This window comes from Nesoenas mayeri, assembly GCF_963082525.1.
Source record: "Nesoenas mayeri genome assembly, chromosome: 1".
NCBI lineage: Eukaryota > Metazoa > Chordata > Aves > Columbiformes > Columbidae > Nesoenas > Nesoenas mayeri.
This window is the reverse complement of record NC_137541.1, coordinates 141,727,068-141,754,878: the sequence shown is the minus strand read 5'-3', so window position 1 is coordinate 141,754,878 and position 27,811 is coordinate 141,727,068. Positions and strand designations below refer to the sequence as shown.

The 27,811-nt window shown below is 41.8% G+C and overlaps 1 protein-coding gene across 1 annotated transcript; it reads left to right on the top strand.

The window, feature by feature from the left end:
- Positions 1 to 6,978: 6,978 nt before the first annotated feature.
- On the top strand, positions 6,979 to 20,181 carry TBX19 (T-box transcription factor 19; the record flags this gene model as incomplete). The annotated part of the gene is made up of 8 exons (XM_080353856.1): positions 6,979 to 7,175; positions 12,817 to 13,081; positions 14,982 to 15,116; positions 15,906 to 15,967; positions 17,012 to 17,073; positions 17,939 to 18,040; positions 18,908 to 19,040; positions 19,845 to 20,181. 8 exons carry the CDS (start codon positions 6,979 to 6,981, stop codon positions 20,077 to 20,079), a joined length of 1,191 nt encoding a protein of 396 aa, XP_080209982.1. The 3' UTR covers positions 20,080 to 20,181.
- Between the last annotated feature and the right edge of the window lie 7,630 nt (positions 20,182 to 27,811).

Below are 27,811 nucleotides of genomic sequence, written 5' to 3'. Positions count from 1 at the left end.
GGATGGACAAGTATTTTTTTGCAAGGGTGGTGGTTAGACTTGTGTCCTGTGGGAGACTCTGTTTTCAGTTACTTTTTTTTTCTTTTATCTTTTTTCTTCCAAGCAAATTCTGTCTCAAAGCTGAATAAACTGAAATTTTTCTCCTACAGGAAACTCCAAAGTTTTGTTTGAAATAGAAGAGACAGCCTGTCTTCCTGTAATATAAAAACCTAGGGGGTTGTATTTTATGTTTTTGAAAAGGTTAGAGCTTTCAAGGACTGTCAGGAGAGCCTGATATATCTATTTCATATCAAGACAGCTATGAATCTGAGTCCTAAAAAGGCAATAAATCCTTTCTATACTTAATAGCTTAGAGCTGTTTTGCTTGCCTAGTTCAACCTCCTGCATAACAACAAAATTGTTGAACTTGGCCACATCATTTTCATGCTGAAGTCTTAATACCCGAATGATTTTTATTTTTTTTTTAGATAAATAAAATTAAGTCTTCATTTGAAATCTCTAAACAATGAAAGATCAGCTGTGCTGGTGAAAGTGTATTCTGTAGGTAAGTTTTCTCCTAAGAAATACTCTGAAAGGCTTTATCAGTCGTGCTACAGCGTCTAGTCCCCTGAATCCCATTTAAAAGTACCAGGGCAGAATCATAAGCACCACAATGAAATTTGGTCATGACACTCTTTGAAGGGCACTGTCCTCATAATGCCTGTGCCTTTCTCCTTCCACAGGGCCTGATTTGCAGGAAATTAAGTTTCCTGGATGCAAGAAGTTCAAAGTTGAGTGCTGAGATTTATTTCCTTCCCTTACTTGTACCTTTCCTATTGCGTTCAGTCTTGGTCGCAGGAGGAGTGGGGGCATGGGCTTGTGACTGCCCAGCCATGAGGAGCTGGAGGGGCCTAAAGGGAACAAAATCCTCCATTTTGTCATTTATCTGAAGAAAGCTGCTGATGAATTACAGATGGAATACTACATCCAAGCTGCCAATCTCTGGGATTGATGTTTTAAGTTAGCCTATTTGAAACCCTTTTAAGTTTTTCTTGGGTTCCCTTGTGGCATCCCTAAGAGAGGTTATTCCTGAGAGTTTCTGCTCTAAAGTCTGTATGGAAGCAGGTATGGAGTAACACTAATGTAGTGAAAAAATGATATATTGCCAGTACTGGCTGGCCAACATGATATCCTTGCAGCTCTGAAGGGGCGTCACTTCCAAAAAGTGATGAAGTGTGAAAACAAATTATTTTATCATGGGCACATACTCCCGTGTTTTTTAGCTGTGTGTAACAGGATGCACCAGGCTCACCACTTTGGAGATAATCAAATGCTTCAACCAAGTCTTAACAGGTGTTTCAAAAAGATGGACCCAATTTCTAACCTAAACCAATTTCAAATTGGGTCCATCTTCTTGAAACACCCTGTATTGCAACTTGGTAACTCTCATAGTAAACAAAAAGCTTTAACTTACACATCTGAGACAAAAGTCCACATTTGATTTCTCCAGTATAAACACTGAACCCTTTAGTTTTATTCTGAGATGTTGTAAATAGAATTTAAAGCTTGTTTAGATTTTCTTAAATTCTTTATTGTTTTCTGAGCTTAAAAATGGGGACAGTAATAGTTTCTTGCTCTAGGTGCTAATGCATGTCTGGAGGCAGCACTAGACATCTGAAATTATTCTTAAAAACAAACTAACTTATGTTTATCACCAGCCTGACTACATCAGGGTTTTTTGTGTGGTCTTTTTTGCTTGTTTTCTTTTTAAAAAAGAAAAAAGGTTGCTCTGGAAAATCTCCCATGCTTTCTGGGCTCAGAATTCATCTCGGTTATATTCCCAATTATAACACCAGGTAGGGAGGTACTGTGTGAATAAGCTGTCCATCTCACTGCTAAAAACATACCTGGTTGAAGTGACTGAAGCTGTGCCCTCACCTCGGCAGTAATGAAAAGGCTAATCTTCTCTAAGTCTCTTTGACCCTAGCAATCTCTTAAGGGGCTGGAGCCATGATTAAAAAACAGAGGGAAAGCAGCTGTCTTTTTATCCTCTTCTAATTATTCCTTGGTAGTTGATAGGTGTTGATTTCCTGGGAGTGTCATGGTGATGGAGGTTACGTTTCCCCGTGTTGCTGGGACTGGATGTTCAGAGGGGGGCCAGTGGCTTGAATGCTTCAGTGGGAGCTTTGGAGGTGGAAAGAGTGAGTCTTGTTCTCTGTGATTTCACCTGATCGGGCAGCGCTGCCTTTTATTTGGAAACATGTGCCTAAAGGCCAAAAAACAGCTATCCAATGTCAAGGCAAGGAAGGCCTCTTTAATTACCTTTTCTTTTTTCTTTCTTTCTGCTGTATATCACCAGCTGGTGGCCAGGAGGGGTTTAGAATGAGTTTAATTAGAAAGCCAAAAATAACATCTTGCTTTTTCCTGCTGTAACTTAGTGAACAAACTCCAGTAAGTGTCACAGGATCGTTTTTTCACTGCTCTCCCAGGTCCTCGTTGCTTTATTTGCTTAGGAGTTGGACTTGATGATCCTTGTGGGTCCCTTCCAACTCAGGACATTCTATTTAAAAATATGAGTCACAAAATTCTTATTAGCAAATCCTGGATGTGGCTGGAGATGATTGAGTGTTGTACTTATATTTTTAACTAGTATGGGTTAGTTCCAACTGGCTGTGAGCCACACGTGTCTGATCCCTGCTTGGAAGTGCCCAGCTCTCCCAGTGGGGTTTCAGGGAAAGTTTACAACATTATGTGTTTCATATGAACATTTTCTGCTTCCTCCAATGCCCCTGCTGATTTGCTTATTTAATTACACAGGAGACAAGTGCAAGATGGGTTATGGTCCTTCGGCCCTGCTCTGTCCCACCTGCAGTGACAATGGTTGTCAGTCACCTTGTTACTGTGTTAGCTCTGTAAGTGCCATTACCTTGTCTTCAAATGTCAGGTTCAGGGAGATGCGCCATCCAGCCAAGAAATAACCCACTTGACAGCTGAGAAGGGGTTATTCTCGGTGCCCCAGCAACACCTACATCCGGTGACATTAAACTTTTTCTGCCTCAGTTTCTGTAGACTTGGAAAAATTCATCTTGCAAGAAGGTAGGAAGGAGAAGGGATGTTTGGGAAGTATTCAAAGTTGTTATTTAGGTGAACAGAGGAACAGAAGGTTGGAGGATGTCTCTTACTTCTAAAACAGGCTGCATATTCAAAGTAAAGATTTCTACCTTTTTTTTTTTTTTTTTTCAAATGAAAAGCCAACAATAAGCAAATAACTTTGTCTACAAATTGATCAGTTTGATTTTAATTCCTCAGTCCTCTCCCATGGCAGCTGTGTGAAGCAGAGACAATGTACAATGTGAGGAATCCCGATGTGTGCGATGGGATTCATATGGGTCTGCATGTGTATGTTAAAGTAAAATCTCAGGTCAGATTGCATTCAGCTGATCATTTGCTTGTGTGCATGGAAACTTGTTATTTCTTTGGCTGATTCTTCTAGGCTGGACAGTTGTATCAGTGGTGAGCTGTGTCTTCTGGATGGCTCTTCTCGGTGGCAAACAATGATAGGACAAGGGGTAATGGGATCAAGCTGGAACACAAGAGGTTCCACTTAAATTTGAGAAGAAACTTCTTCTCAGTGAGGGTGCCAGAGCACTGGAACAGGCTGCCCAGGGGGGTTGTGGAGTCTCCTACTCTGGAGACATTCAAGACCCACCTGGACATGTTCCTGTGCGACCTCACCTAGGCGTTCCTGCTCTGGCAGGGGGATTGGACTAGATCATCTTTTGAGGTCCCTTCCAATCCCTAACATTCTGTGATTCTGTGATACATCATAAATTGCTCTTAGTCTGAACTCTTACAGCTGAAACAACCTTCCCCGCGCTGAAAATAGCAACTGGGCTATTCCCACTAACCAACCACAGGTAACTACTGCCATTTTGCAAGATATTCTGGTTGCAGGCATCCTGAGCTATGGTAACATAAGCTAAAATTCAAACTGTATGAAAGTCAGGTATTTTAAAATATTAGATTTTTTTGTGTGTGTGGGCTTTGTTTGGTTGTTTTTTTTTGTTGTTTTCTTTTTTTCCTCTGGGAGACAAGACTTTCAAGCATCGTGCCCCTTGTGTGAGTGATAACCCTAAGTGCCCAAGTGTGTCTTACTTTTAGTATCTGAAAGTGCATTTTGTTATTGTGGAGGATGCAAGTTGTAGTATGGTGCTCCAAGGAAAATGCTTTCATGCTTCTCCCTTAGGGATGCTAGGTATAAAAATATCCAGTCTTATTGATGAAAACCTTGCTTCCAAGCCTGTTACTGGAATGGGTCCATAATCCATTCCTTCCATATATCCAGCTCTGTCTCAGGAGTGCTTTAGGCCAGCAATGCACTCAGGGCAGGACCCCCCCTTTCTTTTGCTTTGTGGCTGTCTCCATTTGCAATTAACCTTTGCTGGACATGCTCTTCACCTCTGGGGATTCACCTGTGTCTGCTGGTGCGGGTGTTTCACTTCCTCATTTTGAAACCCTTACTCCAACATGAACTGTTGTTGCTTTGTGCATGTTTTTGATTTCAATAAGCTCTAAGCGTCCTGAGGAAGGCAGGTTGGATCTTTTATCACTCGAGAGATGGGCAGCAAGTAATTCTGAAAACCACGCTGCTACCCTTTTGATTTGTCTATAGAAAGAACTGTGCACAACTACTGTAATATTACTACTTTTGTGACCTGTTGTCTCTTCACATGCCTCAACTTTGAATCTCATGATTGCTGAACAACTAATTATAAAAAAATCTATGTGGAAATAAGACTTTAACAAAAAACAACAAAATCCCCAAATACCACAGATGTATTTGGTTTAGAGCTGTCTGAAAAGCCGGTTATTGAATCGAAATACACAGTACTTCACCCAGCTCTGATTTCTGTGTTTATTTACCTTTATACTATAAGACAGCTAAAAATCGTCTTACATAGTCTCCTATGTGTTTGCTATGCCATTTGATCACAGGCAGGGAAAAACTACAGTTGTAGCTTCTCTCCTCATTCAGCATTTGAAAAGGAGAATCCCAATATAAACATATTCCATGTTACACAAACGTACTACCTGAGATGCAATTGTTTTTCCAAATGTGAAATGGCACACTTCCAAGCACCTAAATATGCTACGAATTTTAAAGTACATTCTTCAGTTGTTCAACAGGGAAAGTGGGCTGGATGTTAACTAGAAATTGCTATTTGACACCTTCCAGTGTAACTCACAAGGTGAGTTGACTGATAATCTAATTGTTATGTGTTGACAATTCAAAAAAAGGTACATAAAGGCTCAAAAGAAGAGAGGGAAAATGCACAGGAGTGTGAAGTAGCGTGATTGGGGTTACCCAGATGTAAAAATACCTCAGACCTGTCTGGATTGCGCTTTCTGATAGTGCTGAGATTGCTGGGAATTGAGCGTTCTGTCATAGTCTCCCATTCTGCAGAACATCACACTTGCAGTCCAGCATCCTTACTCCATGTCGGGCTGGAGGGATTAGTAGGACTGTTTGCCAAACAGGGTGGTGTACAAGGCAAATAGGATCGACAAGCTCTGGCTCTTGCTGCTTCGGTAGATGATATCTCTTGGAGTTTTGAGCTGCGAGATCTGTTGAGCCATGTCAAATGACAGATTTAACTTAAATCCTGTTTTATAAAGTTTGCCAGACTCTTTATAAATCTTTATAAATCTTATCAATGATCCACCAAGTCATTTCATCTCCTGGAAAGAACTGGAAACACAGGAATTCAACAGGGGCTGTTGATTTAAATTAATGCAAAGGTCTCAATAAGTAGCCAGAAAATATATTTCTCGAAAAACCATTTCCAACCGTATGTTTTCATAATCAAGCCCCTGACTACGTCATGTCCAACCGACCAGAAATTTCAAATGCTATTTGAGCTAGATGTATCAGGAGAAATTAGGCACTCAAATGCCTTATTTTCTGTCAAAGTCCAGTGTTTATGGGTCACCAATACTCATGTGGCCTCCACTTTAACCCTTTAGCATGGGACCAAACCCAGGTCTCTCAAATCCTCGGCTGGGTGCCAGAATTGTTGAACTTCTCAGTAAAATGGTGGTTTCTTTATGGGGGGTATGTGCGGTTGGATTAGGCCTGTCAGAGAAGGTCTCAGCCTGAGGCAAGAGGGAATGCCTGTTTCTGGGATGCTGAGGGAGCTTTTGTACAGGATGGACCTTGAACAGGTCAGCAAGCAGTAGGGTCCCCCCCAGCCCCAGAAGCTTGGGGTCTGTCCCTGGAGATGGAGCCAGAGAGGAGTTCAGCTGCTTGTAGGGTGCAGCGGGAGTTTTGTGAATGACAGTGGGACGAAGGGATGGACACAGAAGGCATAAGCGGTGGAGTGTAGGGATGCCACCTGCTCCTTGTGCATCGAAACCTCAGCACAGAAGGGTCTCTTGCTACCACATTTTGATTTGTGAACACAGAGGAACAAGGTTAATGCATTTATTCAACATGGCTGGTGAAAAAAATTTAAGACTACCCTCTCTGTGTAACTATCTTGACTGTTAACCAGCTCCTTCAGTTAGAGTCGGCATCAGCGTGAACGCAATTTCCATGCATTGTTTCAATCTGGAAATGAAACAATTTTCATTAATGGAAACCTGGTTCTCAAGCAGAACAATTAGACCCACTTCAGGTTGAAAAAAGATAAAAGCATGCTAATTTGGATGGAGGACTCTTCTTTCAAGGCAGCCAATTGAGTCATCAGCCTGCCACCCACCTGACCGTCTGACAGGTAATTAGGAGATAGTCCTCTTTTTGTGTGGAGCCTGTGCCTAAACCTCCGCACGCTGGTGTCACTGCCCATTGGGACTTCCAGAGGAAAGCTAGTCAGTGGCAAAAGAGCACGGAGGGCACGTTTGTCAGCCTGTACCCGACAAACTGACTTGTTTTCATTCAATTTAGCTTATGATTTTTTGTCTTTTTAGCAGCTACCTGAAGTTTCTGGCAGGAAAGTCGTCATGGCAGACCTGGGCTGCAAAAAGCCCAGCGACTGCACCATCTCCAGGCTACTCAGCGTAGTGGAGAGCGAACTCCGGGCGGGGAGAGACAAAGGCGACCCAACTGAGAAACAGCTCCAGGTTGTCTTGGAGGATGCGACGCTCTGGCAGAGATTCAGGGAAGTCACTAATGAGATGATTGTGACCAAGAACGGCAGGTGAGTGATCTGCTCAGCGCTGTGGGCTAAGTGTGGGTGACAGCTGGGGGGGTTAAGAGCTATAAGAGTAAACTGTGTGTGGAGACTCAAAAGAATCTCAATGAACACATAGCAGTTTTGTCTCTGTAGCCTCAGAGTCACCTAAAACCAGCATATGGACAGAACAGGGTGTTCTTGCTCCTTTTTGGTCACTGCTAAAGTGTTCCTGCCACCTTTTATTCCTACTGGTGAAACTTGCTGGGGAAATACATTGACTGGCTTAAGAATACACAAAAAGGGAAATTTTGCAAGGGAATAGATGGTACTTCTCAAAACCTTTCAAATGATGTCTTGTACCAATAGTCATCAGCTTTTATTAGCAAGTGCTTACCCGCAGACATCAAATTACTGTACAGAAGTAGATTGCTGTCGTTATCCCCAGCTGCAGTTCCTCTCTCTAGCCTTGGGTATTAACAGCTTCTACAAACAGCTTGCGCTAGAAAGGGGTACAATAAACCTGTGCACTACGTGGCACATGTGTGCAGTCTGGATTGCATGGTCCCACAATTGTATTGCTTCATAGTTGTTGCTGGTGCCCTCAGAAACAAGCGTGGAATATTGGTTAACACAGTTTTAGTAAGACAAAATGTTGTGACGAAAATAGATCACATGTCTTACTATTCGGGTAACGCCGAAAGGCACAGGAAAAGAGTGCAAAGCCTGGCAGGAAGGATGTTAATTCTGAATCAAATGCTGGATTGAAGGAGGTTCTGCAGAGAGATTCTGCTCTGAACTGGACTGACAACAGGGTCCAGCCCATATCAGACAGGCAGCTACTAAAATAAGGTTCACCAGCAGAGTGGTGCTAAGGTTTTTATTTCATCTACCCTCACCTTTCCTCTACTGTTCCTCCCCCCACCCCCAACAGGCACACATTTCTTTTGCAAGACATCTCAGGAGATCTGCATAGGAGAGAGAAATTAAGAGATGGAGAAAAATACTTACTTATATGGTGTGACTTTTGTTAATTTTGCAGACTTTTATTTAGCAGAATTTGTGGAAAATATCACTGTTGATTGTAGATTGGCAAAGGATGCAGGTGAAAGCAGTTCACAGAAAAAATCTAGTCTGTTGGGTCAGCAATATCATTCTATTGAAAGAACAGCTACCTTCCCAAAACACAAGCTCTTGCTGTAACATTGCCTATTGCCGTTCTGATTCCTCCTAATTACCTGTAGGGTTAGAAATCTTCTCCCGAGATTCTCTTTACACCGAGAAGCTGCTTTTGCTTCATTTGAATTGCTTTAAAAGCTGTTGTTAGGCTACACCAAACTTATGAGTGGACTTTTACTTAGTGTACGGTAGCTTGAGCTGACTTCTTAGCAGCATGAGTGACCAAAAATGAGGTAAGATAAGTTTGCCTCTTATTAATTAAATTAATAGAAAGAATTGCACCTTACCAACAGGGTTCTTTCAGTTTCTTTCATCTAATGTAAATCATTATTACATGGTGATACCAGTTTCTCTGAAATGTCTAGGTGAGTGCGTAGATAAAATCTCCTTTTTATGATGATAAAGGAATTTTTCATTATTTGAATATGTCTGGTTACTTTCTATTTCATTGTTTAAACTTTCTAATTTTTCTTTATACTAACTAACGTGTTCCTTATCAGCTCGATCCTACTTTTCCTAAAGCCAGTGACAACTCCAGTGATGTCAGTGAGGGAAGGAACAGGTTATTTACAATCGAACTACAGTAATCTCAAAATAAAAATTTATAGAAGTATGTTACACTGTCAGCTACATAAATCCGTTTAACAAAGTTACTGTAGCATCAGAGACTGTGAAAAAGGATCTCTTGCATTTCTGAAAGTATCTTCCATACCAAACGCATCAGCACACCGAAAAATGGAAATGGAGGCAGTAGCCTGCAGCAAAACTCTCTAAACATCTCCATGCATCTCAAAAGGAGACAAACTTGAGACAGTTTCCTGTGAGGGCTGACGTGGGTGTTTTTAGGTTCAGGATTTTTAAGTGATTGTCTCCAGAGGAATTCTCAACAGAAAAAATATTGATCTAATTCTGATGTTGTTCAAATCAGTAGGACTAACTCAATCATTCTTGCTGAAAGAGATAAGGAAGCTTTTGAAAACTGTGTTCTATGATGAACGAGAAAAGCCAGTCTGAGCTTTCGCATGAGGAAACTAAGGCAAGTTTTTGTGGAGACATTTTTAACAAAATTCAGAAATTAAACTGAAACCTGATGAAGGAGCATCCCAGAGAACAAAAGGCTGATTGATTAGTGATCCTCGTGTGTAAAATCCTAGCATGGACAATTCTATCTGCTGTGATTGAGCCATCTCTAATTGGTACTGCGAGTCCCAAAATGTTATAATTAGACCAACCAACTTCAGTGTTAATACATACATAGCTCTTTGTTGCTGTATTGTACTTCGTTATAATCATCACCTGCCATAGTAATATGCCTAGGTGCACAGGGAAGATGGACATATTCTGAACAGGACAGGCACCAGAGAAATTAAACCACATGCTATATCACAAAATACATCCCAACAGGTGTAGCTGATATAATTGGAATCAGTCTTCTATTTTACTCAGATTTATTGCATTGGGTTGGCATTTTAATATCAAATACTCTGCTTTCTGATTGAGCAAGTTGTCTCTCCCAGTGTTTATACCATATTATCTATGTAGTACCCTCAGACTTTGCAATCTGTGTTATTGCCTGAAGGCAGGAAGGCAATCCCTCCAGTGGATCAGTGCAGGAAAACATGAGTGGTGGGTAAGAAGCCCTTTCTAGGCTTAAATGCTAAAGCAGCTTTACTGGTTACTACACATTCAAGTTTGATACCAAACATCTTCCCACTCAAGTTCTGTGCTGTGGAACAATTGTGGCAGATCTACTCTACACAAATTGAAAAAGCTGAAGTGCTCAGCTATTGCAGTAGCAGAGATCACGTGTGTACCGACCTGAGCATTGAAACCAACATTCTGGCTGAAATGAATGTGAAGAAATCATCCTGTGCCATGCTAAAAAAAAAAGGTAAATGTGATTATAACAGTAAAGTCACTTAATCAGCAGAAGTGAGGTGGCAGGTTTTCCATTGTTAGAATCTGTACCGTCGAGACACGCTGGTTCAGGTGAGGTGGGGATTAAATGTGTGTGAAGCAGAGGTTAACGCAGGGAAGTGCTATAATCTCTGTGATATGGGAGGTTAGGTTTGATGATGACTACACTCTCTTCTGGCGTTAGTTTATAGGTCTTTTGGGGATAAGCTCAAGCCTCGCAAGTAGAGAGGCAGAGAAGTCTGCGTTGTGGGCAGATGAAGTAACAATCTGTATGTAACACAAATAGTTCTGAGAAATATTGTGAAATTAAATTATGTGGATGAATTTCCCCTCTACTTCAATTTCAGCTAAATATGTGTTACTTTGAAGACTGGCTGTAGGTGGTCTGGGAGGCACATGGAGCAATGCATCCATACTTTTTATCATATTCCAGTTTGATAGATGGTGCACCGTGGTCAGGAAGACACATTAAATGTAGCATAGAAATCCTTGGCTAAGCTTCTATTTAATTAGAAAGATCATGATTCAAGACATCTTTCTCAATGTTGCACAGGCCTTACATCACCAAGTATTGATATTAGATGAAAAATCTCAGTTTTCTCAAATAATATATTTTCCTGTGAGCAGAAAGTGTTGAATGTATACAGCAAGAACAATATAAAGGTGTCCAGAAAGGTAAGTGGTGAATGGGATATTGTAGGAGCACAAGAGACTGTCAGCAGCTGAGGGCCACTGGAAAGTGTGGCTGTGGCAACAGAGGCTTTTGATGTCCCTGGAGACAGCTTGGAGTTTTTGTGCTCTTCTGTATTTTGGATGTCTTGGATTGCTACCTAACTAAGCCTAGAAATCTACAAGCCTCAGGTAATTGCTGTGGTTGTTTGGTGTAACCAGTCTCTCTGTACCCATCGAGAAAAGGCGCTTGAAGCTTCATTGACCTGTGTGTAAAGATGTGGCACGGCAAAATGACAAGTGCCAGGAGAGGTCGGTAAGGAGATGTCTTGGGCAGGGAGGCCTCTTACTCATGTAAGAAGAATGTAGGAGGTGATATGTAAGAGCTACAATAATCCTCCACATAAACTACGTGTATTCTTTGACAAGCTAAGAAACTTAATGAATAGAACTTAATGAATAAGATACCTCTGTTGGGACACTCCTCTGTTCTGCTAACCACAGTTTTTTCCCAGTTCCTGAGACTATTGGAGCCCTACTAACTTTTTGGCTGCAGACTTCCAAGCACCGAGACGCCCGTTCAAGGGATCACAAGTACTGGGGCAGACAGAAAACTGCTGAAGGCCTAACTGAGCTGCTGCAAATCTCCTTTACAAGAGGAACAATAATAATTAAAAGGGAATTGAGAAAATGTGGCATTCGGACCTTTAAGCACAAAAGGAGCATTTTCCCAAAACTAAACAAAGGCAGGGTTTCAGTTTTAAATGCACAAGATGGTGGGAAGGCTGGGTGATGGGTGTCTGGAGCTTAGTACAGGACAACATTGCATCTGCGGTGAAACTAAAAGCAGAAGAATCTGAGCAAGCTGATAAGGTCAGGGAATACAGAAGAACAGGACCAAATTACTGAAAGAATTGCCAAGTGCAAGGTCTAATGTCAAGGATTTTAACCAGACTTCTCAAACTGGAGATTTAGGTAACAATAGTGGGACAGCAGGTGAATGCTTGCACTTAAGAACGGGAGAAAACACATTTCAGCTAACTACAGGCTTATAAATATATCCTTATTATAAGAACTCAGGATGTATTTTGAAGGAAAGAGTAATTAAATATGTGGAAGACAATGGAAAATTAGATAAAAAAGCACTTTATTAAATTTAAGTCATTGCAGACTAACGTGATACAACCTCGATAAAGTAAAAAAAGTATTTTTAGACAAGGAAAATGTAGCAGACCTATTAGGTCATTTAGAACAGCACTATCTGGAAACCAGCACTCAAGTGGGAGACATCAGGGAAGGAAGAAAAACCTTTTGTATGGTGTAGTACGGTTAATAAGTCTAACTGGAGTCTGATGAGTACGTGGCTGGGATTATGTCCTGGGTGCTGGAGATTGCAGGATCATTTCAGAAGATATATCCAGCATCAGACAAGGTGGGAGTTGGCCACTGGTTAGAGTACGGCAGCGTGCGTCGGGGGAATTCAGGAACCAAAGAGGTGCTCTTTATAACAGGATTCTGCAGTTAATGCAGTGAATCTGTGATTCAGCTCCACCTTCTGTCATTTTCAACTCTGTTTGATCCTGTTCATGCCTTCTTGTCCCACACCTAATGATGTATTTAGCATGTCCAGATGCTATACACAGTCCATCATGTTCGTAACTCTTGGCATGATCAAGACCTTAGTGCCCTACTTTAGAGGTAACATGTTTGTTTTTTTTTTTTCCAAATGATTGAACAAATAATGAAATGAAGGATTAACCTTTAAGAGGTTTCTTCAGATAGATGGAGGGAGGGAAGATGTTTTTTACATTGACCTGGTCAACGATCTGGTCACAAACATAATGAGCAGTCTCCAAAACCAGTTTCCAGCAGTGTCTCTTTTTTTTTGTTGTTTCCTGGCCAGACGGATGTTCCCTGTTTTGAAGATCAGTGTGTCGGGCTTAGACCCAAATGCCATGTATTCTTTCTTGTTGGACTTTGCCCCAACGGATGGCCACCGCTGGAAGTACGTCAATGGAGAATGGGTGCCAGCTGGGAAACCAGAGCCACCAAACCACAGCTGCGTCTACATCCACCCAGATTCTCCCAACTTTGGGGCCCATTGGATGAAAGCTGCCATTTCCTTCAGCAAAGTCAAACTTACCAACAAGCTCAATGGGAGTGGGCAGGTATGGCCTGATGTTTCCCCATACACCTCTTGGCTTCAATTGCAAGCACCTACCAATCAAGAAATATCAAGGGTGCATTTATGTAATTATAGAGGCCCTTACAGGCCTCTTCACCCATAGATGCCAATTATTCTCTGGAGGCCAAATGTAAACAGGAATAAACAGGCCTTAATTGGCGCTTTCAGATTTTAATGGACTTCTTGATGTTAAGAGAGACAGAGTGCTGTGGTTTACTTAATCATCAGGGGGCTTTTCAGAGTTGGTCTTGTGTGCTGGGGATTTTTACATAGGACTTCAGAGAAGGAGGAAAAATGGTCATGGGTATTAGGTTTTTGTTGTGTTCCCCCATGTTGTTTGGTGTAAGTGGAATGTTGGCAGGAGTCAGATAGCAGAATAAAAGGCTGCTCCTAAATGAAATAATTACTATGTCTGCTTCTGCATCATGATAATTATCAATATTCTATTGAATCAGCTTTGGCCTTTGGAAAGAAACCACATGTACCAGAAATAAGTGACTTTCTCTTTGAACCCCTTAAAAATGCAAAAAGGAAAATTAGTTTTGTTTTGTATTTTATTTTTGATGATGCATCTAAAGGTAAAATGTTGCACAAGACCTTTTGTTTGCTTGTTTGTTTTGTACAAAACTCCCACATTGGATGCTACTTGTCAGCCCAGAATCAATTCCTTTCACGTAAATATTATATGTACTCCATCTGCTATTTCCATTAGGTTTGTGAGGTACCTCCATAAGCCTAGTACCCTAATTAGGTAGGAAATTATCTCAATTTTTAGAGACTGGAGAACAGAAAGATGACCTGACTTTTCCTAAGTCACACACGGAATCAGCACACAAGATTTATTGTGGAACATAGAATGGGATCTGAATTTGCAAATTCTTGTCCTGCATCCAGGATCGCAGAAAAGTCAAAGGCCTCAGAAAAGTATGCATAGGGGTAAAAAAGCTACAGGAAACCAACTTGGAGGGTCAGAGATACCCTGGGGAAAAAAAAAAACCAAATAACAAACAAGCCACAGGGGAACATGATGTGTATATATGGTGAAGTCGATAGGAAAAAAATAGAAAGCAAGGAAGGAAAAGCCATATGAGAAGCAGAACTTAAGCAAAAGTCACTAAGTAAATATCACTAAATAGCAAACATCTGAAGGTCTCCTGGATTTCTTCTGAAGTCTTGACAAAAATGTTAAGGTAAGCCATGCACTTGCTCTGTGCTTCAGCTTCCCTTTTTGTGGTGTTACTAGAAGGCAAAAGCTAACTATCAGTGCTTTATGCTAATGATTGTGTTCTTCCGCATATATGTGCACACAGCAGTTCCAAAAGTACTTTTTTTTTAGTATCTTTTTTTTTTCTGGCAGTAGAGAGAATTAAGCAATATAATTGACTTCCTGAGAAAGGTGTGTTTTGGAATTGATGTTATTCACAGCTTTGAATGCCAGGTTATAGACATCCACTAAGGCTTGTTTAGGTGCACTTCGTCTTGCCCCAAAAAGATGACAAGGTGTGTGCCTCAGCTCTCTCCTGGCCTTGATTTCTGTGATGGTGATGCTGAGTCTTTCAGAAGGTAGAAGCAGGACAGGGATTGCCCCTTAAACTGTTTCAACAGCCTCTAGTATAGTGGAAGCCCAATGGTTTAAAGGCTGTAGCTGCTAACACAGATATTCACTGATGCTGCTGTATCAAAAGCTTTAAATCCAAACCCAGTGAAGTTTCATTCTGCTCAGCCCTGTGGTTCGTCAGAAGGGAGGGAGATGCCTGTCCTTCTTCTCTCAGTGATCACAGGCTGGGGAGGTTGAGCAGTGACATCTGGTCTGTTGTAGAGCCAAAGGATAATAGCAGCTGTGGGTGGCACTGAGGTCTGTCTGTCTGTTTCGTTTTCTGCAGATCATGTTGAACTCCCTGCATAAATATGAGCCCCAGGTACACATAGTTCGCGTAGGAGGCCCCCACCGGATGGTGATGAACTGCTCCTTCCCTGAGACACAGTTCATAGCTGTGACTGCCTATCAAAATGAGGAGGTAGGTGGACTCCATGCTGTGCTCTTGGTCACCATTAGTGAGATATGTTTAAAAGCTTATTAACTACAAGATCAGCATGGACAGACTGGTTCTTTTCTTGTTTCCCCACCAGTCCCATGCACTATAATGCTCCATCCATTCTAATACTCTGTCTTTTCTCTGCAGTAGAACATTGTCTAATCTAGTGTCTGGCTGCAGTTCTAAGCCAGGTTTAGCTTAATATCCTGCCACAGCTATTCCAGACTGGTCCATCTGTCCTGGCATCCCAATCCCTTACCAGAAAAAAAACCAAACCCCTACATTCAAGTCCAGTATCTTTCTGCAGCAACAACTGATAATTGTAATGATAATCCTCTCTCTCCACACTCTTTGTAATACACACAATTGCAGAATAGTGCAATTGTGCATGGGAAAATTTAATCCAAACTCCAAAATTGTAACTCAGGGATGCTTTGGTTTGTGACAATTACTAACTTGTGTGACGTCCCTTAACTAGTGTTGCAGCAGATTTGATTCATACTTGGAGTGAATTCGGTGTTTAAACTCTCTTGAAAGGGTCCAGCATCGCTTGGGCTTTCCCAGACTGGACTATGCCATGAGGCTGCCCCGACAGGTGTTCTGCAACGAGCAAAGTGCTCTCACAACCAGCCCTGGAAAACATCATATGTGGGGATATATTTTTGTAGGGGTAACTGTGTCAGTTCCACTTAGATTACTCTGCAAGATATTTTGTCAAGTCTCTATTCCAAACTGCCTTCACTAACATGCCTTGTTTTCTGTAAACTCAAGATAACAGCTCTCAAAATCAAGTATAATCCCTTTGCCAAAGCCTTCCTGGATGCAAAAGAAAGGTTAGTCCTTTTTTTTTGCTGCTTATATGGTTAAAACTGTGGCATCACAATGTGAAAGATAAATAATGTAACTTAATTTTGTTTCTGCTGTCTTAAATCCTGAGTCACTGCACTGAAATCAGTGGGAAGACTCTCCGTATAATTATTACCACAATAGGGTCTGAAATGGGAGAATATCCTTCTGGGGTTCCTAGAACTTAGTACTATCTACACAGGAAGCCAGAAATAAGTTGATGTGAATTTCCCCAGCAATGTTACTTACTGCATATGTTCACCACTTTGTACTTACACTCCAATGAATCCCATAATTTAATAGCTCAGGGAGAATAACAGCTAACTGCAGATGTCAAAAAGCATAACTAAAGTGAAGTTGCACTGTAACTGTAACATAACTACACTGCTGTTGTTAAACCTGTGTGATAATGTATGATGTATTTATTAGAAATAACCTATAGGTGCTCACTATATAAGACGTTAGAGGTGCTTCCATTGGAAACGAATTGTGATTTACCTTTCACAGTGTTACTTGCCATCAGCCATGCTAATGCAGTGGGGCATCTAAATGATGCATTCTGGTCCATAACTGCTGGTAAATTTTGTTTGGACTTGCTACATCTTCTGACATGTGAAGTGTCCCACTTGCCTGCAGGAGAGTCTGTGTTTCTTTCCATACCTCTCAGCACTTAGGAAGCTGCTGTGTCTCACGGTCAGGGTTTCCAGCTGCTTTGGTTTGGGCGGGAGGTCAGGCTTAGCCTGGTGGCACAAGCAGGAAAGGTGCCCACAGGTAGATTTAGAATTCCAGGTTCTGCCACCAAATTTGGTGCAAATTTAGGAGAATTTTTATGCATGCCATGAAACATAAGTCCCTGCTTCTTAATGGAACAGTGCAGAAAAGTCTACTGCTGCCTATCAAGTGGTTAAAGACAATGGAATTCCCTTCTTTTTAGCTTACTTTCCATTTTTTTTTAGTGATTAGTTCTGGTTTTAACTATCTTTTGTATTTTCTCAATGAGAAGTTTTACCAGTAAGTATTTTGCTTTTCAGAAACCACCCCAAGGATGCTCCAGAAACAACCTCTGAAGGTCAACATATGACATATTCTCACTGTAAGGTTTTTATTTACTGGGATGGAATTTTTGTGTGATATGATAGGTGCTGGGAACCTGGGACTTGCTTAAATGGGTCATACTGATTGTTTGCTTAAATGTGTCATACTGATTGTTTACTGAGTCCTGAATCGTGATCATAGAAAGGGACCTTTTTCTAAAAAAAAAATTTTAAAAAATCTATAAACATCACAGGAACAAATAATGTAACAGTTTCTGCAGAGTGATGATTTTCCTTATATATATGTAACTTTCCTGTAATATGATTTTTCAATATTATTTCAATATTATTTTCAATATTTTCAATATTACAAAATAATATACGACATTTTTAGGGATTTCTCCCCCCCCCCTTTTTTTTTAATATGTGAATATTTTTAGTCAACTATAAGATTACCTTTCACTAGCAAACAGGTCAAAAAAAATGGGAAGAACAGAGGTTGTGTTCATTTTAATGATGGTTCGTTTTTCTTTAATCTGTTCTTTGACATTTATGACATTCTCTCACAGTTGTTTTTTGGGTTGGCATTTTGGGTGTTTTTGCAGGGCTCTTTGTTTGTTTATTTGTTTGGCTTTTGTTTTGTTTCATTTCGTTTTGTTTCGTTTCGTTTTGTTTCATTTTGTTTCCTTTTTGATTGTCGGTTCCATAAAGCAGTATTTTGAAATCTGCCTGGTATTTTTGAGGCAGAGCTGATTCTGCAAGAAGGCTGGTTGGTTTCTTCATTGCACAGCAGTGTTTCAGAGCAGTAACAGTTTTCCTGTCTCTTTTCCCTCCAAGTGAGTGGCTGGTTGATTTCCAACCCAGAGACAATGTGTGCATCAGGCAGCTCTAATTATCAGTATGCTGGACCTTTGCCTCTGCCAGCCCCACACACTCCCCACGGCTGTGAGCGATACTCAGCACTGCGAGGGCATCGGGCTGCTCCATACCCACCTTCCTACGTGCAGAGAAATCATTCACCTACAGGTATGACTGTACTGCTGCTTTGCTTCCAGGGAACAGGTGTTCTCTGCCTGACTGACCCTTGCTTTAGGTTAGTGTAAGCATTAAAACATGCAAGAGCGGAGGCTAGGAAACAGTATGACGAGCCTCTGTAACAATCCGCATGCACAGAGTGAGTTTAAGGCAGCAAAACAAGAGGTACCACGAGGTGGGTGCACTGTAACTGTTAATTATAAATTAGAGCGAATGACCTTGCTCAAAGTACAGCTCCCAATTATACAAAAAGAGCATTGCAAGCTTTCTGTCGAGGTCATGGCATGAAGCGGTTGTGCTCTCAAGCCGAAGCAATCCTTGGGAACATGGCAGCAGCTGACTTGAGATGAGGGTGTTTTGATATTGCCAGAATGTCTTCTGGGGCCCTTTCACTCTCTAGATCTGGGTGCAGAGTTCCAGAAACTGATTCTACTTTGATCAGAGGAAATTGCCCAGAAACAAGAGTAAGGATAGAGTAGTCTGCTTACTGATTATAATTTAGCAAGGCATCATGTTTAACGGAAATATTTAAGCTCAGGTTATAAGGAAATCTGTATCAAAACATTGCCAGTAAAATGGCAATTATCATTAATGAAAAGACTGTCAGTCAGACTTGCAAAAATGCATATACTATGTCTATCACGGTGTACCTTCCCATATATCATGCCTGGAATTACAATGTCACCTTGCAGCTCTCTTAAGAAACACATGAATTTTGTCCTTTTACCTATGGTTAGGAACCTCATGATCAGATTGCTTCCTTAGGCCGACTCACGTTCTGTTGCTATAAGACAGTGTCTCTGTAATAGTTACTGAGGATTTGTTTATTGCTTGCTATGTATTTTTTTTTCCCCCAAGTTAATTTGTTGGAGAGCTCCAGCAATAATCTTCAGGTATTCTCAGGACACGACAGCTGGACTTTGCCATCCTCTCCACATGCTAATTTGCTCTCAGTGCCACACACGAAGGGAGCTGCCAGCCCTGGACCCAGGTAAGGTTATGGGAAAACTGCTGGTATCAGGAGCAGTGAGGTTTGTAGGACTGCCCTGGTGATTCACACTTCATTCCAAGCTTTAATCGGCATCCAGGATTTGAAACATATCCTAATTGCCCAACTCAAGATTCCTGGACAGATCTTTCTGACAAGCTAGTTATCTCCTGCTCTGAAATCAATGGGAGCTTTGTTTTACCCCAACACTGCTGAAAACCAGGATCTTGGAACAGCCACAGAGAACAATGGTATCTACAATCTGTGAGCGTTTTAAAGCCAAATTATTTTTCTCTGTATGTTCCTCACTATTTTCTTGCATGAAATGAAGATCCTACTCCCATGCAGGGATGTAAGAATCTAATTCATGTTCTGTTATAAAAATATAGTTAAGAGGGTAGTAAACAGTTCTAGGAATGGTTGGAATTTGCACCTGGAGAGTCAATCAATTATCAAGTATTTCCCCTTCTTTTCCCAAAAGAAATGCTCACATTTCTTCTCTAATTTAGGCGCCAGGAGAATCAGCTGCAATTCTTTAAAATTCATAACCATTAATGAAAAACATCTTTAAATCTTGAAACCTCACATGTATTTATACATTTCTCTCCACGTCTCTCTCCAAGGCCACAGAGCCTGATGGTTGCTCATGGTTTTTCACTTAAGATCTGCAAGGCTGTTTTACTTTATTAATTTGATTTGGATAGCTGCCTTTTAGTAGATAATGCACTTGACTTCACTGTGGTGAGTCTTGTGCAGGGGAAAATGCTTTGAAACAAATAATTCAATTTATACTGCTTTTTTTCCCAGCCATTACCCTTGCCTGTGGACAGTGAGCAACACCGCTGTAAATGTCACCAGCCCGGGAAGCGAGGTGAACAGCAGCCCTTCGAGCATGTTTCTGAGGGGTAATGTCCCCTTACCTGCTTCATCATCAGTCCAAATCCCTCTGCAGGGAGTGGTGTCTGGCAGCATGGAAACGCAAGGGGAAACCGCTCTGGCCAGACTGGCCGACCCTGCCTGGACATCCTCAAACTCCTTTTAGCGGAGAGGCAGCTCACCAGGGAAGCTCAGCCAAACAGGACTGACACAAATGGCAAATGACCTCCCAGAATTGCAGCTCAGGGCAGGGATGTGTATGCAGAAAACCGACTTCATCAAACATCACTTTCCATAATGTACCTCTCGTGTGCCAGAGAAGCCAAAATGCATAATGCAAAGGCAGGAAATGTTATGTGAACCAGCTTATTACTGTAACCTTATGACCTTTATGTATCGCTCAGGATGATGTTCAGAAAGAATCTTTTAAATTAGTTTTGCTTCTATATTACATAAAAAAATGGTCAGAGACATGGGACTGAGTGAAGCCAACATGGCAGCTGGTTATTTGCTTGTCATTTTAAGTCTTTTCTGTAACTAACGGCCAAGTCCAGGGGAAATTGTGAGCAAGTTTGCAACTGATAATTTGAAGGGACAGTGCTGCTGACTTTCTGAAACTCTCAAATGAAGGTTTTCAAAATGCCTGCAACTAAACCCTTCAGGGGATTAAATTAGTCTGAGACCCTAATGCCACCTGCATACAGTATTCTCTGTCCCCTCCCCTTCCCCGCTTCCTGTTTGCTGTTTGTGTGCTATAGGGATAGTGGACACAAGCTGAGAAAGTGGCTGCATTGTAGCAGCAGGGTGAAGGGCATCTGGTTGAGCATTTATAGTCTGATGTGACCGTCTCTGAAATGAAAAGTTCCAATGTTTTCTATATGTGCTATTTTTGACAGGGTAGAGGGAAAAGAATTATAGAAAGAAGATTCAACTTGCATTTCCACTTTGCTTCAGGTATAGAGCTCAAATAAAATATGAATAAATGGTGTATTGTCTCCTCAGTGCCTTTCCAAGGTAAAAACACAAATACAGCCTTCTTCATTTAACAGCCTCTGAGCAATTTAAAGTAGCTTTGCCAGAAACAAGTTGACAGGCCAGGAATTTTCTATTCCTTGGCCAGTGACTGGCTGTATGATCTTGGCTATGGTATTTCATGTCTTCTTACCTGTTTCCCCTCTGAACTTTTGTCTGTTTCAGCTTCCCTTTTCAGGCCACAGCTTTTCCTATTCTGTATGAGCGTACAACATCTGGCATAGTGGAGGCCTGATCCTGTCTGGAATTTCTAATTGTAATGTAGATAATAACAGTCATCCCTCAATCTTCCTTGTTTCTCTCATGGACCTCCTCAGGCAAGCCCTATCAACTTCTCAGAGAAGAGTCTGACGTTTGATCTCTTGTAGGGGTGAAGAAAAAATTGCTGTATAAGGAGATGCCCAGCAGCAGTTCAGTCCTGTTTACAGTTATGAACATTGACAGGGACTGGATAGATAGCCCTCAAAGAGGAAATTCTCAATGTAGGTATAGAAGAGAGTTCTCCAAAGCTCCTGCAACCTGGTGTCCCTACACAGGTGTTTCTGCTTCTGACAGATACAGCAACTCTCTCTTTGAGAACACTTACTTATTGCACACAGTCTCTGGGAGCAGCATTTATTTTGGGTAAATATTAGGAGCAGCAGCAAGGAGGACACTTACTCAGGCCATCAAAGGCACATCTGCCCTGGTAAGCTCCGCAAGCTCCTGTTTCATATTCTATACCTCTACCCTGAACCATCTCCTTAGGGTGCTCTCATTGTTATGCATTTTCATGACTTCCCCATTTTTCAGATTCGCTGCAGGCAAGACAACGTGAACATTATTAGTTTTGCTGACTTGTGCTGCTATTCCCTAAAAATAAAGTAATGAAGTTGCTCTGGATGTGCATTTTTATTAATAGAGGCATTGGCCAGTGATCAGCCTAATCCTTGTCAGTTCTGACTGTAAATCTGGCTTTCCATATTTTGTCAAAAGCTTGGCCATAAATTTCTCAGTTTTGTTTCTCTACCTTCCAGCCAGAAATCCAGGTGTTTCTCTCAAAAATAGCTCTGCTTTACAGATGAGGCTTATTAACTAATGAATGCTACCCTCTTCTGGCTGTTTAGCTACCCACATACACACCACACGCTGAGCCTATAAAAGATAGCTATAGATGCTGAAAGAGGAAAGTGGTGGCTTGTCTGTGTTCCAGGACTTGCTATACTTCCTTCATGGTTAATGAGTTGGATAATTTGTTAGTTTCCCCTTATACTGCATTACAGTAATAGAAGAAGGATCGTAAGATATTGCACAAATTGCATTTTTATTGCACAAATAAACAATCTAGGAGAAAATCAAATTACCTTTCCTGATAGTCCCGTAGGACTGAAAGGATTAAAAAAAAAGATCAAAATGAACAGGCAGAGTAATTTTTTTTTTTCTTATCACTGTAAGAGCAGCCATGACTCACGTCATAGGAGGCAAAAAGTTCTGAGATGTCAGAAACAAGCTAATTTTTGTCATTGCGGACAATTTGATTTAGCCAAAGCCTGAGAAATGACATAGAGGGATAAAAACACCCCAGGCTTGCTCACTACTTTGGCATTTTGCTACTTTGACAAAGGCTTTGAAAATTGGTATCTGGCTTGGACAGATCACTTCTAAGGAGCAGTGGGAGCACTGAGGAAAGCTTTTGCCACTTGATCACAGGAAAAGCTGCTGCTTTAACTTTGTATATCTCTTTTTCCAGCACAGTGGAATTCCCCATAGTGCAGTAACAGGCTGGGATGCTGGCTGCACCGTTCTCCCGTGGGAGGCAGATTCCCTAAAACTGTATATGAACTGTTTCCCTTCCAATAAACCATTACTGTGGATCTGGTTTGGCACCCGTAATGCCTTTGTTCACCAACAGATTTCTGCTTGCCATTAAAAACCATGCAATAATAATTTCTGACTGAATATTTCACTGGTTGCTATAAGCAGTAACTGAAACTGCAGAAAGAGAAGCAACCCTCCCCCAATTTTTATACGTTTTAACAAAGTCACTCCTTGATTTTGTGGAAGAGAAACACATCGAAAGACTGGAAAAGCTCTTTTGAAGTCTCCAGGGTAAATGTACTACCTGGTGTTAATGATAGTTCATGTTTTTTAGCTTAACCAGATTATGGAGTCTCTTGGCCCATAAAACATGGTAGGTCTTGTCCTGACTGAGAAGCAATGCTGGCCACATGGGCAACCATGCTGTACCCATACACCTGGACAGCCAGAGGTCAAGGACCAGGGGCACATCCCTATACAAATCTTCATGTAGTTAGAGGGAGAAACCATTTGTTTTTGGTTTCTGCAGGGCTTTAGCAGTGTACTCTGATACTAATTGTGAGGTTGCAAGGTGGTTTGTGTGACACCTTATTTTAATGTATAAAGAAATGATGAGGTGAAAGGGGTTAGTGAAAGCAGAAGATCTAAAGGGTAAAAAAAAAAAAACCCCAAACCTCAAGCCCAAATCTTGGCTGTTTTGCCTTCAGTACTGCAGTTTCTGGTTTGTGGTCTGCAGCTGTAACAGGGCCCGCAGGCCCCAAAGGGACTCACAGCCAGTGCTGAGCACTCTTGCCCTCCATGTCCCTGCTTCCAGCAGCGGTGCTGGGCAGCCTGGCAGGGCTAGTGGCCAGGTGGGGAAGGAGGATGCCCTTAGTGCATGTTAATGCTTTCTGTGGGCTTCAGTGGCCATTTAATTGTGCCTGAGCTTTCCTGCTCCCTCCTAACATGACCTGGCTATTGTGTGGCAGCACTCCAATGGCTGCTGCTCCTCTCTAGCCTGGGCAGCGCCATTTTGGGTGAGCAACATGTTGGGTGGTGAGGCTGACACACCCTTCACACCCTTGTCCTGCCGTGTTCCTGCCCAGTGGGCTGTGACCTGCCCTCCCCAGGAGATCGTGCCGCTGTGCTCACACCGGCCCACTGTGGGTCTGCTGCTTCATCTCTGAGTGTGCTTGACTGGGATATTTCTGAGTTCTCAGATCTTCAAGAGCTTTCAGGCTTACAAATTTTCAGGTGTTTTGGGGATTGTTCTGCTGCAGAAATACTTTAGGATGACTGCCTAGTTGTCCTGGTTTTGTTAAAAACAAGTTTCTCTTCTAGTCAATTTGCCTGTCAGCTGAAGTTTTCATATTAGCTGCTTTCCTGAAAAGCCAGATACATGTTTTGGTAGACAGCAATGGTATGCAAGGTCACTGGACTGGTAAGGATGGATGAGAATTGATGCACATCTCATGAGAGGGCCAACGAGTAACAGGTGACCAAGAAAATGACCAACTGAGTATCATATCCCATTCATGTGAATACTTCATATAAAAGTGGGAGATCATGAGGATCTCATCCCTTTTCCTTATGGCTGACATTAGGAGAGGACCTTGCTAGTCGTCCCTGCAAACTGAGGCCTGGTGACAGACTGAATCCAGCTCCAGTTGGCTGCAGAGTCCAATCCAGGACTTTGGTTGCCAGCTCTGCAGTTGCTGAGACTTTCAAGATTGGTTTTGTATATTTTGTATTATTTTCTCTATTCTTATTAGTAGCATTAGTAAAACATTGTTAATTTTTCCAACTCTCTTCTCTCTGTCCTTCTTTCTCTCCTGATCGCCTGTCCTGAGTGGGAAGAGGGGAGAGGGAGGGGAGGGAAGAGGTTAACAATACATCTGCCAGGGGTTTATTGTCACTCTGCAATCAAAACCTGGACACCAGTTTTCCCTGGTATATACTGATGCCAAAACACACAGGCATTTTGAGACGGGCATTTGTAAAGGCCACTTTTGCCAACAAAACTCTGCGGCACCTTCTGTACTCAGCTGGGGTGTTGGCTCAGCACTGACTGAGGCAGAAAGGTGCTCCACAGTGAATCTCCAGCATGGCTGTTGGGACGATCTTAATTTATCCTTCTCTCTGTGACTCACTCTGAACTGTTTGCTTGCCTCAGTCTGTGATGCTCATACGTATCAGTCATAACATCAAGGAAATTCAGAAGTCAGCAGTACTGCTGGTGAACCATCCATCCATCCATCCATCCATCCATCCATCCATCCATCCATCCACCTCTTTTCCTGTCAGAGAGACAGCTCATGAAGGACACGCTGTACACCATGGTCTTTGTAAGTTCTGGCCTTGATCTTTTGTTTGTCAGGGTGTCTTCTTAAAAATCAGCTCATGTTAGTACAGACTATCCTCTAGGAGGACAGTTGTATATTGTAGTTGAGAGATACTTTGCTATAATCTGTGTTCATCCTTATTTTCCTCCTGCTTTCCCAGTGTGGGCTTTCCACAGTAGTGTAACAGTCCCATTAAGGCACCCTGGACTGAGATCTGGATTTAGGGTTTTTTTTGCACTCCACATTTCTAGAGTATCTACAACTTTGTGCTCAATAAAGACATGAAGTAGTTTTGTAAAATATAGGTAATTGTTCGAATCTGAAATGCCATGTGGTTTGCAGGGTAAGCAGAAGAAATTTGCTTCTGTATTTGGATTCAATCAACCACTGGAGCAATCACAGATTTTCTTTAGGATATGGCAATTTTCCACAGTCTTAGCTGTTAAAAAAAAGTTGTGTCACATCTCCGAATCTGTAAAATGACTTGGTAGCATTCGGAAAACTAGGCCTAGTTGCCATTATTTCAGTTTTCTCCTGTTGTTTTGACCTCTGCTGCCATGAAATATCTATTCTCTGACCCTTTGTTGGCTGGAATTTAGCAAATGCAGAAACAGGGAAAGAAGTACAGCTGGTAGTGCAGTTAACAACACTTTAAAACCTAAAAGAATCTGGAATTTTATGATATTAGAAAATAGTTCTGTCAGTTTAAACTTAACTGCTGTGGTTTGTCCACGCTGAAGTGTGACACTTGCTTCAGCGCTCAGGTGTAGTTTTTTCCTGAAGCTGGTTCTGAGTTCTCATTCTTCGGCAGATCCTCTGCACAGCTCATCTGGGTTCTGTGTTTCTGTTTGCTCTTAAGATGAGCACAATAACAGCTGATAATACTTAACCATTTTTATATTCTAGTCATATATTCTGATTATGCAAGTACGTGTGTTAAAAATAATCCTTCTAAATACAACACACTGGTACAAAAACACTGTTTCCACCTAATGGCTGTAGCTATGGTGCGTCATAGCCTGCTAGGCCTACAGCAACAATAAATAACAGTCCTTATCACAGAGATGCTAATGTTTACTATATGATTTGAAAGTCTCTCATTTAAGATGTTATTGCAACATAAAGTATGAGCGATTGTTATGGTCAATTGAAGGATACACTCAGTTTTTAAATGAAGAATTGTGGGGAAAGAGTGAACTAGGGGAGGATTTGAATTATCTTGACCAAATGCCTATAGTTTTTGTAGACTTTCTGTAGAACTTTGCATGTATTATTTACAGCCTCATAGGTCGAGTGCCTGAGCATCTTTTTTTGTCTCGGGGCAGTGTTGCACCAGGCATATCATTTTCGCATCTGAAAACTGGGCATTTTGCATTTTCTCTCAGCCTCTGTAGTGGGAGATCTGTGGGGTAGGAGTACCTCTTATTGCACATCCATACAGCACTGCCAAAATGAGGCATTGTCTCACTGAGGCCTTTCGGCATACTCTTATACATAAAAGTTACAGAGCCTTGAGTGTTTGTACATGTGTCACCAGTTGAGGCAGCAGACACAGCACAGTGGTCCTAGTACTCTTAAAACTTGTGAGCTGAGATCTGAATAAGACATTGCTGGTGTTCCCAAACCACAACTTGACTCCTAGACGGAAACAGTCCATCTAAGTAATCTGCAGTGCTAGATGATGCCACAAAAAAATCTTTTAAAATGTTTTAGAAATCTGTTTGTGAGGCAGTGACATTGAGGTAACACTGTTTTCTGTCTTTCTAGGTTGCTCTGTGAAAAATCAGGAAATCTCCTATGTAATTTACCTCACCTTTACTTTTGTGACAAACTTGAAACTCAGGACAGCTTCAGACTCACTGGCAGGACCAGGCCAAATTTGTGGGCTTTGTAGGTTGCACAGAATCTCACCCAGGAGCAACAAACACTGGGAGGACAGGCAGGACTGGAGCCCGTGTCCCATGTCCCCATGTCACTGTAATCTCTGCAGCTGTAGTTGGTGCAACACTCCTAGCAAAGGGGTGAAGAGTCAAACTCCCCAGACACAGGGTGCTTGTTGGCTGCTATAGCCCTTACCTCGTATATTTTATATTTCTGCAGATAGGTTGTTTTTCAGAGAGCATGTAGTAAAAGCAAAATATAAAAACATAACTTCATGGTGTTGAGGCATTAACGAGGCACCTCATTTAAGCCACAAAAATATACTGTAACCCTTGGTTTTTCGAGAGCCCTGGGTGCATTAATGAACCTTAATTGCTCTGACCAGCTTCACCTGGGGCCTCCACTCACACCCTTGCCCCTGAGCCCAGGAGCCTCATTTGAGCTCAGCCTGAGGGCCTTATTTTCTGTTTGGGCTGTGTTACAGGGTTCATGCTCTGACTCTCTTCTTGAGTTGGTGTTTGGCTTTCCTGGACCTGGCTTCTTGACTTGCCTCATGCTCGCAGGGCTGTTGCTAGGATGTGTTTCCATCACAGCTCTGCTTTGTTTGCTGGACTGGGGCACAATGGGGTTATGCCCTGCTGATGAGAGCACTGCCTGCATGTGGTAGCCCGTGTCTCCCCATCCTTTGGTCTACAGCTCTGCTTTTGCTGACCCTGACAGGTATGTAGCTGCTTAATTTCTGTCTTTATGTCATCCCCTCTGGTGAACAAGGAGCTCAACACAGCAGGCTTGATGTTTTTCTGACCAGCTTCAAATGTGCATGGATTTTTCTCAGTTATGGTTATGATGCTTGAACCATCAGAAGGG